Genomic DNA, 12,254 nt, shown 5'->3' on the forward strand with positions numbered 1-12,254 from the left:
CTGACATCCCCTCTGTCCCCAGCACACATCCAAGTCTCCACCATTAAGTCATTTAAATCCCCAGGCTATTAAAAATTTTGGAAAAGAATCCAGCTTGGAGTTGAAAGAAATTGGTGCTTGCTATTTCACTGTTTGTGGACATAACCCTGATGATTATCATTAAAGGATTAGGGCTGCTTGATTACTTTCATAATCTATCAGCACTATGTGTGTGGGGGGGGAGGGGGGATTGTCTACAAATGTACAGTTTGATTAATTGCTCCAAGTAGTTTTACAAAAATTAGCTGTATCTGATGGGTCACAGGGTGGCACAGTGGTTAGCACTGCTGCCTCACAGTGCCAGGGACCTGGGTTTGATTCTGGCCTTGGCTGACTGTGTGGAGTTTGAATATTCTCCCCGTGTCCATGTGGGTTTCCTCTGGGTGCTCCAGTTTTCTCCCACAGTCCGAAGGTGTGCATGCTAGGTGGATTGGCCATGCTAAATTGCCCTTTAGTACCCAAATATGTGCAGATTATGTGGATTAGCCATGATGAATGTGTGGCATTACGAGGATAGGACAGAGGGGAGGGCCTGTGTGGGATGCTCGTTCAGAGAGTTAGTGATGATACGATGAGCTGAACACCCTCTTTCTGCATTGGAGGGATCCTTTGGTTCCATGATTTCATTTGGCGCTTAGAATACATTTTTTATAGTGGATTAAGTACTTGTAGAGATTTAAATGTTATCGATGAGAGTGTTCTAATGTAGTAAAACCTGTGATAGACACTTAAAACTTGATGTTATTTCATCTCGCCATGGCTGCTGAGGTCCTCCTCTGGTGGCTACTGGATGGGTTGGCAGAGAAAGTGAAAGAAAAGAAGAGTGATTGGTGGGGGCAAGGGTTGGCATGCACTGGAACTAAGTGGGAATGAACTACACAGGGCCATACAGATGAGTGGAGGGGTATTGGTTGACATGTGAGATATGAGGGGCCAAGGGGGTAGGTGGGTGGCATGGGTGGGCATGGGCAACATTTGGGGAGAGAGGCATGAGGGGTAGAGGCCTGTTTCTTGGTTCATTTTTTGAAAATTCATTCATTCATGAAAATGCTAGCTAGGCCAGCATTTATTGCCCATCCCTAATTGCCCTTGGGAAGGTGGTGGTGAGCTACTTTCTTGAACATCTGCAGTCCATGAGGTGTAGGTATACCCTCCGAGCTGTTAGGAAGGGAGTTCTAGGATTTTGACCCAGTGACAGTGAAGGAGCATTGATATATTTCCAAGTCAGGATAGTGAGTGCCTTGGAGGGGAATCTGTAGATGGTGGTTTTCCCAGGTATCTGCTGATTTGTCCTTACAGATGGAGGTAGTCTTGGGTTTGGAAGGTGCTGTCTGAGAAACCTTGGTGAGCTCACAGACTCACAGAACCCTACAATGCAGAAAGAGGCCCTTTGGCCCATCAAGTCTGCACCGACCACAATGCCACCCAGGCCCTACCTCCATATCCCTACACATTTTACCTACTAACCTGCACATCTCAGGACACTCATTTTAGCGCAGCCAATCAACCTAACCCACACATCTTTGGACTGTGGGAGGAAACCGGAGCGCCCGGAGGAAACCCACGCAGACACGAGGAGAATGTGCAAACTCCACACAGACAGTGATCCGAGCCGGGAATTGAACCCAGAACCCCGGAGCTGTGAAGCAGCAGTGCTAACCCACTGTGCTACCGTGCTGAATAGTTCTTGCAGTTTATCTTGTAGATGATACACACTGCTGCCATTCTGGTGAAATGTGTGAACGTTTGTGCCTTGGCTCCAATCAAATAGGGCTGCTTTGTCCTGGATGGTGTAGAGCTTCCTGAGTGTTGTTGGAGCTGCACCCATCCAGGCAAGTGGGGAGTATTCCATCACACTCCTGACTTGTGCCTTGTAGATGGTGGATAGGCTTTGGGGAGTCAGGGGGTGAGTTATTCCCTGCAGGATACTGAGTCTCTGACCTGCTCCAGTAGCCACAGTATTTATACAGCTAGTCCAGCTCAGTTTCATTATTCTCGTTACAAATGGGACAAAATCCCAGAGTGCTGAGGCTGGTCTTATAATCAGCCCACCTTTGCTCCCTTGTGGCTGTGTCCAAACTCTTTCTAGGGTCAACAGACTGGAGTCCTGTTAGCTGCCATCAGCCATACCATCCCCTCCCCCCCACCCGCACCTCCCCCACCTAGCCCCACCCATGCCCCCATAATGAAAATCCCATTATTTTACCTGTACATTACTCAAACCCTTTGATTAGATCTCAATTGCATAGAATTCTTCATGCAGAAGTAGGCCATTTGGCCCATTGAGTCAGCACCAATTCTTACTCAGGTTTACCCTGTAATCGTAGGTATTTACCCCCACGAATCCCCCTAGCGTATATATCTTGGGTCACTCAGGGGCAATTTACCATGGCCAATCCGCCTAACCTGCCCACCTTTGGACTGCGGGAGGAGGAAACCGGAGCACACAGGGAAAACCCAGGCAGACACAAGGAGAATGTGCGGACTCTACACAGACAGTGACCCCAGGCGGCTGGAATCGAACCTAGGGCACAGGGAGTCAGCAGTGCCAACCAACCACCGTGCTGCCAATAACTCGCTCCAGAGCATCGGTATTCAAAACCACCCGAAACTTTCAATTAGATCCCAGCCCGTAACTCACTCCCTGATGCGTGTGGTGAAATGCTTAAGCAACCTGAACCCCTCGATTAGATCGTAATTCATAGAATCATAGAACCCTACAGTGTAGAAAGAGGCCCTTTGGCCCATTGAGTCTGCACCGAACACAATCCCACCCAGACCCATATCCCTACATATCATACCCACTAATCCCTCTAACCTACATATCCCTGGACACTAAGGGGCAATTTCTTAGCATGGCCAATCAACCTAACCTGCACATCTTTGGACTGTGGGAGGAAACCCAGCCAGACACGAGGAGAACGCGCAAACTCCACACAGACAGTGACCCGAGCCGGGAATCGAACCCAGGACCCCGGAGCTGTGAAGCAGCACTGTGCTACTGTGCCGCCCCCCCCCCCCACGAACCCAGCGGTTTGACCGGGATACACAATGACGCCACTATTTATTCCGCCATCGACATTCAGCGCGAGGCTACTGTTAAAAACCCCAGCCCGTACAGGCGTGGGATAGTCACTGTGTGGGGTTTCTGTGATCCACTCTCCCCTTACACAGGAGAAGCAAGAGACAGCTTCAATACAAATATAGCGTCTCGCTATCATTTTCTTCCCCCGAGTTGGTTTAAGCTCATCTGCTAGCCTAGCCAAGGAAAGGTCATGCCTTGAAATGGAACCACAATAACACCCTGAAATAGTACTATCAGTGAAACATGATTGATCAATTGAATTCCATAGCTGTGAAAAATGCAGGATTAAGTCGAGTATTATACGCACAATGAGTTGAAGCATGATGTTCATTTCAAGTTCATTTCTGGAGCCTTTGCCACAATATCAGGCAATCAATAGGGCCTTGCATATCATATATCACCCTGCATTGAGAAGAGAACATAATCTGCAGAAAATTTAGAATGACAGATTTGTTGGTATCAGAAGCCCCAGACTAAACTGAGATTGCCACATCCTGCACTGAGAAATGGCTGACAGTTGGAAGAGATTTAAGAGGCCGCTTGTGATAGAGAGAAGGAAAGACATCATGCATTAGAATCAGGTGCAATGAAGAGAGGGGGGAATTCAGATGATCGAAGCTCGATTAAGCCCGAGCTGGCGTCTGTGTCTCAGCCACAGGACTCGATCTTGGAAAAGAACAATTTGAAATTGAGAATTAAACTATAAAAGGGGTTTTGACTGCAAGCTGCACACTTGCCGTCTGTGCGGCAGGCAATGTTACATTAGACTCCTGTGCGAGGTGTAATGGGTTTACGCGGCGCTTTACACGTTTAGCGAGAGCGTAAGGCCAACTCTGCAGGGTCGGGGAATGCTGGTCGCAAAGCTAAGGGCTTCATGTCGCGACCACGTTCCCCACTCGGGCTCCAACCTCGTGCGACTGCAGTTCTGGGGTGCCCCAGCGGTGTTTGTGCCCTGGCATGCTTTGCGGGTCAGAGGGGAGTAAATTGCTCACCGTGCCAAACATGCAGCACGGTGGCACAGTGCTTAGCGCTGCTGCCTCACGATGCCAGGGACCCGAGTTTGAGTCCAGCCTTGTGTGACTGGCTGTGCGGGAGAACTGGCACATTCTCCCCGTGTCTGCAGGGGTTTCCTCCGGGTGCTCCGGTTTCCTCCAAAGATGCGCAGGTTAGGTTCGTACTAAATTGTCCCTTAGTGTCAGGGGAATTAGCAGGCTAAACTGTCCCTTAGTGTGTGTGTGTGTGTGTGTGTGTGTGTGTGTGTGTGTGTGTGTGTGTGTGTGTGTGTGTGTGTGTGTGTGTGTGTGTGTGTGTGTATATGGAGGGGGGCTGGGGGTGTTAGCAACGTAAATATGTGGGGTTACGGGGAGAGGTGGGATTGTCGTCAGTGCAGGCTCGATGGGCCAAATGGCCTCCCTCTGCACTGGAGGGATTCTATGATTCTAAACACTGACAGGCCAGGCGAAGCTGTCCTCATGATAACAGAGGGTAGAAATTCCTGCCCTTTGACCAAGGTGAAAGTTGGGCACAAACTCGAGAATAAAGAACAAGAACAAAGAACAATACAGCACAGGAAACAGGCTCTTCAGCCCCCCAAGCCTGCGTCGCTCATGCGCCCAACTAGACCATTCATTTGTATCCCTCTATTCCCAGTCTGTTCATGTGGCTATCCAGATAAATAGATAGATAGGATGCAGGACTGGGCGGAGAAGTGGCAGATGGACTTCAACGCGGATAAATGTGTAGTCGTCCATTTTGGCAGAACCAACGGGATGAACGAGTACACTATCAAGGGCAGAAGTCTGAGTAGTGTTGAAGAGCAGAAGGATCTTGGGGTCCGGGTCCACAGGACTCTTAAATCGGCCTCGCAGGTGGAGGAGGTGGTCAAGAAGGCGTATGGTGTACTGGCCTTCATTAATCGAGGGATTGAGTTTAGGAGTCGGGAGGTAATGCTGCAACTTTATAAGACCCTTGTCAGGCCTCATTTAGAGTATTGTGCGCAGTTCTGGTCGCCTCACTATAGGAAAGATGTAGAAGCTATTGAAAGGGTACAGAGGAGATTTACAAGGATGTTGCCTGGACTGGGAGGCATGCCTTATGAAGTTAGGTTGAGGGAGCTGGGACTCTTTTCCCTGGAGAGACGAAGGTTGAGAGGCGACCTGATAGAAGTTTACAAAATGTTGAGAGGAATAGATAGGGTGGATTCTCAGAGGCTATTTCCCCGGGTTGAAATGGTCGCTACGAGAGGACACAGATTTAAGGTGCGGGGAGGGAGGTTCAGAAGTGATGTTAGGGGTAAGTTTTTCACTCAGAGGGTGGTGAGTGAATGGAATCGGCTGCCGTCAGTGGTGGTGGAGGCGAACTCGCTGGGGTCTTTTAAAAGACTTCTGGATGAGTATATGGGGTTTAATGAGATTGAGGGTTATAGATAGGTCTGTAGGTTGGTAGGTGTTGATGTGATCGGCACAACTCGTGGGCCGAAGGGCCTGTTTGTGCTGTAGTGTTCTATGTTCTATGTTCTATAAGTCTTAAACGATCCCAGCATGTCCGCCTCAACCATCTTGCTTGGCAGCGCATTCCAGGCCCCCCCCACCCTCTGTGTAAAATACATCCCCCTGACATCTGTGTTGAATCTTGCCCCTGTCACCTTGAACCTGTGACCCCTTGTGTTCGTCACCTCCGACCTGGGACAAAGCTTCCCACTGTTCACCCTGTCTATACCCTTCATAATTTTATACACCTCTATCAGGTCTCCCCTCATTCTCCGTCTTTCCAGGGAGAACAACCCCAGTTTACCCAATCTCTCCTCATAGCTAAGACCAGGCAACATCCTAGTAAACCTTTTTCTGTACTCTCTCCAAAGCCTCCACGTCCTTCTGGTAGTGTGGCGGCCAGAACTGGATGCAGTACTCCAAATGTGGCTTAACCAATGTTCCATATAGCTGCAACATCATATGCCAACTTTTATACTCTATGCCCTGTCCAATAAAGGCAAGAATGCCATATGCCTTCTTCACCACCCTCTCCACCTGTGCTGCCACCTTTAAGGATCTGTGGACTTGCCCACCCAAGTCCCTCTGTGTGTCTATACTCCTGATGGTTCTGCCATTTATTGTATATCTCCCCCCCACCTACATTAGATCTACCGAAATGCATCACTTTGCATTCATCTGAATTAAATTCAATGGAACTAGAAATTGGATCAGAAACTGAATCCATTGGGATCCTAGCCCACTCATTGGTCAAGTGAAGGGGTGTTCTGCTCATCCCATTATGTCTCTGTGGGGAGTTTGGAGGAGAAATTGTCAGGTGAGGTATTTTGGGAATATCTACAAAGAAGCGCTGATAGGCCCAGCAATACTAGCTGAGGGCAGGTAAGGTGGCCAACCTGGACCCTAGGTGCTTTCTTTATCCTGTGTGCTCTAACTCAGGCTGAGGAAGTTTGACCCTGTTACTCCCCCCGACTCTAAGGGGCAATTTAGTATGAACCTAACTTGCACATCTTTGGAGTGCGGGAGGAAACCGGAACACCTGGAAGAATCCCACGCAGACATGGAGAGAATGTGCAGTCAGTTAGTTTTCTACCTACCAGTGTGAGCACACTTCGAGAGATTTGTCCCTTCCTAACAGCACTGTAGGTGTACCTACACCACATGGACTGCAGCGGCTCAAGAAGGCGGCTCACCTTCTCCAGGGCAATTATTTGATGGGCAATAAATGCAGGCCTATCCAGCGATGTCCCCAGCCCATTAAAAGCCTGATAAGTTAGCCGTCCCTCTCTCATCAGGAGGATACCAATTCAGCATTCCACATTCCACCCCACAAACCCAAAGGGCTGGTCCTCAGGGTTTGGAATGCTGGAAAGTGGGACCAACCTCAGCCTTGTTACTGAGGTCCCCTGCAGCTACGGAGAAAACCTTACCAGGGATCGCTGTAAGAGCTGCTGTTTACATTTGTCACCTTTTCGGTTTTTGGCTTCCTTAAGAACATAAGAAATAGGAGCAGGAGTAGGCCATCTAGCCCCTCGAGCCTGCCCCGCCATTCAATAAGATCATGGCTGATCTGAAGTGGATCAGTTCCACTTTCCCGCTTTCTCCCCATAACCCTTAATTCCCCTGTCTATCAGAAACCTATCTACCCGTGACTTAAATATATTTAGCGAGGTAGCCTCCACCACTTCAACGGGCAGAGAATTCCAGAGATTCACCACCCTTTGAGTGAAGAAGTTCCTCCTCAACTCTGATCCAAACTGCACCCCCCTTATCTTGAGGCTGTGCCCTCTAGTCCTGCTATCCTTTCTAAGCGGGAAGAATCTCTCTACCTCTACCCTATCCATCCCCTTCATTATCTTATACGTCTCTATAAGATCTCCCCCTCATCCTTCTAAACTCCAACAAGTACAGACCCAGTCTATTCTTCCTTGTTACCTTTAGCCCAAAATCTTCCCTCACCATCTCCATCCAGTGGGAAACTCACTGGGGTTCAAAGTTGTCTTTGGTAAGCATTCATTTGATTTGAAGTACTGTTGTATTGGGATACAGTGAAAAGTATTGTTTCTTGCGCGCTATACATGCTGTTCGGAAATAGGGGAGAAGGAGAGGAGACGGTGCAGGATATAGTGTTGCAGTCACAGATAGGGTGCAGACAAAGATCAACTTAATATGTGATATGACCATTCAAATGTCGGATGGCAGGAGCTGCCCTTGAGTCGGTTGGTACCTGTTCACAGACTCTTGTATCTTCTTCCTGACGGAAGAAGGTGGAAGAGAGTGCGCGGGGTCCCTAATTATGCTGGCTGCTTTTGCGAGGCAGCGGGAAGTGTGGACAGAGTGAGTGGACGGGAAGTTGATCTGCGTGAAGGCCTGGGCTACATTTTTTAGTTTCTTGGTCAGAGTAGAAACCATGCCAAACTGTGATACAACCGGAAAGGATGCTTAATGGCGGCGCGGGCTCGTTGGGCCGAAGGGCCTGTTTCCTGTGCTGTGTTGTTCTTTGTTCTTTCCATGATGTTTCTGTAAAAATTGGAAATGTGGGCAAGATCAGATTGCAGTGGAACCAAATATTGGGCTGGGTAGATAAATAGGGTCTGCTGTTCAAGTGTATTCCACCCCATATGGCTTCTTATTCAAGCAATGGAGGTAAAATGGCGTTCCCATCTTGCTGACACCATCAGCACGGTGTAAGAAAGGACCCCACAGGTGTCCTTGATGCCTGCTCAGGTGGAATTATTGAACCTGGAACCAGTCACAGCTCTTGGCGTATTTAAAGTTTATTTGTTAGAATCATAGAACCCTACAGTGCAGAAAGAGGCCCTTCGGCCCATCAAGTCTGCACCAAACACAATCCCACCCAAGCCCTACCTCCATATTTTACCCACTAATCCCTCTAACCTACACATCCCTGGACACTAAGGGGCAATTTCTTAGCATGGCCAATCAACCTAACCCACACATCACTGGACTGTGGGAGGAAACCCATGCAGACATGAGGAGAATGTGCAAACTCCACACAGACAGTGACCCGAGCCCGGGAATCGAACCCAGGACCCTGGAGCTGTGAAGCAGCAGTGCTAACCCACTGTGCTACCGTCTCACAAGGGTGACAATTAGTGTCACAAGTAGGCTTACATTAACACCGCAATGAAGTTACTGTGAAAATCCTCTAGTCGCCACACTTTGGCGCCTGTTTGGGTACACTGAGGGAGAACTTAGCACGGCCAGTACACCCAGCCAGCTGCGGACTGTGGGAGGAAACCCACACAGACACGGGGAGAATGTACAGCCTCCACCAAGACAGGGACCCAAGCCGGGTATTGAACCCGGGTCCCTGATGCCGTGGGGCAACGGTGCTAACCACTGTGCCACCGTGCTGCCCCTCTGCAGGTAAGTAAGCAAACTGAGAGAACTTTAGCACTCTCTGGCCTGGTTGCATGCGGTTGGACTGAAATTGTGCCTTTTTCTCATCTCTAACCTTGCTCGAGGATTGTGTAATGTTTGAGTTCAGCAGGTTTTGCTCTGTTGACCCAATGGCCTTCCAAGGGCTGTGTTAACGTTCACTTTACTGACTGTCCTGAGCCCCTCAGCAAACAGTTGGGGTGAAATTTGAGCGACTCGTCCTCCCAAAGTTTGTACGATCCCCCCCCCCCTCTCCGAGGCCAACGGAGAACCGAGCCTCGCCCGTTCCCCCAGAATCAGGGATGACGTGCCCATAACGTTCCGGCCTTGGGTCGCAAATGTGAAGAAGATGCTCCGTATCATGTAGGCAAAAAAAAACATAAAATGCAGTATGTGTCCTCTTCCTCTTAGACACCCAAGACAATTCCGGGCCAAACGGGGATTCTCAGGGAACTGCGGAGAGCGTACGGAAGCAGCTACGTAGCGAGGCCTTTGCCCAGCAGCAGTTGGAGGCCCTAGAACGAGTGTTCGAACGTCAGCACTACTCTGATGTCTTCAACGCTGGGGAACACATCAAGTCAGAACAGGTGAGGCTGGTTTCCAAACCGGAGCTACTTAACGGGAGCGGGCATGCACGCGGGCACACAAACTCCTTGCCAGGGTCTCGGCTGATCGCACTCACGCCTCAGAGTCAAGACCCAATATTCTGAGACTCGAGCGGAGAAATCCGGGTCCGAATTTCCCATTCCTGGACTGAGGGAGCGCTGCCCTGTTGGAGGTGGGATTTTTTTCTTTCCCCCCAATAACACATTAAACTCTCTGCCTTCCCAAGTGAATTTATAAGGTGCCGCGGCACTACTTCAAGGAACAGTAGGGAAGTTCTCCCCCAGCGTCCTTGATCAATATTTTCCCACAAGCGACGCCAAAGAGAAATGAAAGCTAATTAGCTGCTCACTATCTCTCTGTTCTTTGTGGAATCTTGCTGTGCACAGATCAGCTGCCGCTTTGATTACATCACAACAGTAACTATACATCAGCGATATTTGATTGGCTGGAATGGACGAACTAAATTTATTTGTTAGTGTCACAAGTAGGCTTACATTAACATCGCAACGAAGTTACTGTGAAAATTCCCCTAGTCACCACACTCTGGTGCCTGTTTGGGTACACTGAGGGAGAATTTAGCACGGCCGTTGCGCCTCACCAGCACGTCTTTCGGACTGTGGGAGAAAACACAACAGCTCAGTGACTATCACCGTTTGCTGTGCAGATACAGGGACCCGGGTCGGATCTCCGACTTGGGTCAATGTCTGTGGGAGTTTGCACATTCTCCCCGTGCCTGCGTGGGTTTTTCTCCGGGTGCTCCGGTTTCCCCCCACACCCCCAAAAACGTGCTCTTAGGCTGATTGGTGTTAACAAATTCTCCCTAAATTAGACCTCCCTTAATCTGGCGCACATATAATTCTCTAAATTTGCACCCCCCTTTATTGTGGAGTCCAAGAGGCGTAGACAAAAGTTGTAGGTAGGAGAAGGATTGGAATGAGGCACTCACTGAGTGTTAAAATGACGGCATGGGCTTGTAGGGCCGAAGGGCCTGTTTCCTGTGCTGTGTTGTTCTTTGTTCTTTGAAACCGGAGCACCCGGAGGAAGCCCATGCAGACACGGGGAGAATGTATCCTTCCAAAAATAATTTCCTGGAATGGTCACAAATTGTGTAGTGGTGATAGACAGTCACCCAAGCTGGGAATCGAACCCAGACTCCTGGTGCTGGGAGACTGCAGTGCTAACAAATGTGCCACCGTGGCACCCTAATGTGGAACATCCTGAAACTAAAGGTGCTATGGAAATTAAAGAGTCATGGATATCTTCTGCCCATCATGTCTGTGCTGGTCAAAGACAAACTATCCAACTCTTCCAATACTATTTTCCAACACTTGGCCCATAGCCTTGTATGTTTTGGTATCACAAGTCCACATCTAAATACTTCCTCAATGTTATGAGGGTACCTGCCTCCACTACCCTTTCAGGCAATGAGTTCCAGCCTCCCACCACACTCTGGGTGAAAAAGCTTTTCCTCTGAAATAGCTTTTGCAACTGTACAAAACTCCGGTGCAGCCGCACTTGGAGTATTGCGTACAGTTCTGGTCGCCGCATTATAAGAAAGATGTGGAGGCATTGGAAAGGGTGCAGAGGAGGTTTACCAGGATGTTGCCTGGTATGGGGGGAAGGTCTTATGAGGATAGGCTGAGGGACTTGAGGTTGTTTTCGTTAGAGAGAAGAAGGTTAAGAGGTGACCTAATTGGGGCATACAAGATGATCAGAGGGTTAGATAGGGAGGACAATGAGAGCCTTTTTCCTCGGATGGTGACGGCTAACACAAGGGGACATAGCTTCAAATTAAGGGGTGGTAATTATAGGATGGGTGTCAGAGGTAAGTTCTTTACTCAGAGGGTAGTAAGGGCGTGGGATGCCCTGCCTGCAGCAGTTGTGGACTCGCCAACTTTAAGGGCGTTCAAATGGTCAGTGGATAGGCATATGGATAACATTGGAATAGTTTAGGTTAGAGGGTCATTAGATTGGTTCCACTGGTCGGTGCAACATCGAGGACTGGAGGGCTTGTACTGCGCTGTAATGTTCTATGTTCTCACATCCCCTCTAAATCTCCTGTGTCCCTTATCTTAAATCTATGCCCCCTGGTCATCGATCCCCCCACCAAGAGAAAAATTGTTTTCCTATCTATTCTGTGTCCCTCAAATATAAATATTATTTTAGTTGAGCCATTTGATGTGTTATGACTTGGCATTCATATATAATATTCTAGACGTGTCAGTGATTGCTATGTGGTGCACACTCCCTTGTGTCCTTGGTCTAAATTGTTTCAATTCCTCAGTGTGCCGCTGTAATGTACGTACTCCCAGGTGTGGGATAGTTTGTACCTGAACCATTTGAATCAGTTTGCTCACAACCTTGGTGTCATCCCTAATCCCAGGATGAACTTCTGGCAATATTTTGGATCCATCTCGAAGAACATCTATTTTCATCTTTGTCACATCATCTGACTCCATCCCTAAGCCTGCTTCGCTGATGCACAAACTCTCAGCCGTATCTTTGGTACCTCTGGGCGCTATTCCAATGCAAACCCCCTGTCCTATCCTCTTTAAACCTTAGGTTATCCTTTTTTTTTCCCCTAACTTCCAAGTCCCTTATTCACCCATCATTGGTTCTGAATCAAGCAGCAC

At 48.8% G+C, this 12,254-nt stretch overlaps 1 protein-coding gene across 10 annotated transcripts in view; it reads left to right on the forward strand.

The window, feature by feature from the left end:
• Window positions 1-12,254, forward strand: part of pax2a (paired box 2a) — a 262,939-nt gene that overhangs the window by 180,165 nt on the left and 70,520 nt on the right. For 5 of the 10 annotated variants that reach the window (XM_080215854.1, XM_080215853.1, XM_080215851.1 and 2 more), the window contains one exon: window positions 9,406-9,602. In XM_080215854.1, coding sequence (XP_080071980.1) covers window positions 9,406-9,602 — 197 coding nt within the window. The remainder of the gene's footprint in view (window positions 1-9,405; window positions 9,603-12,254) is intronic. The other 5 variants (XM_080215852.1, XM_080215858.1, XM_080215857.1 and 2 more) reach the window with 1 other exon arrangement.

Source organism: Carcharhinus amblyrhynchos, chromosome 31 (genome assembly GCF_965287045.1).
Source record: "Carcharhinus amblyrhynchos chromosome 31, sCarAmb.v2.hapA, whole genome shotgun sequence".
Taxonomy (NCBI): domain Eukaryota; kingdom Metazoa; phylum Chordata; class Chondrichthyes; order Carcharhiniformes; family Carcharhinidae; genus Carcharhinus; species Carcharhinus amblyrhynchos.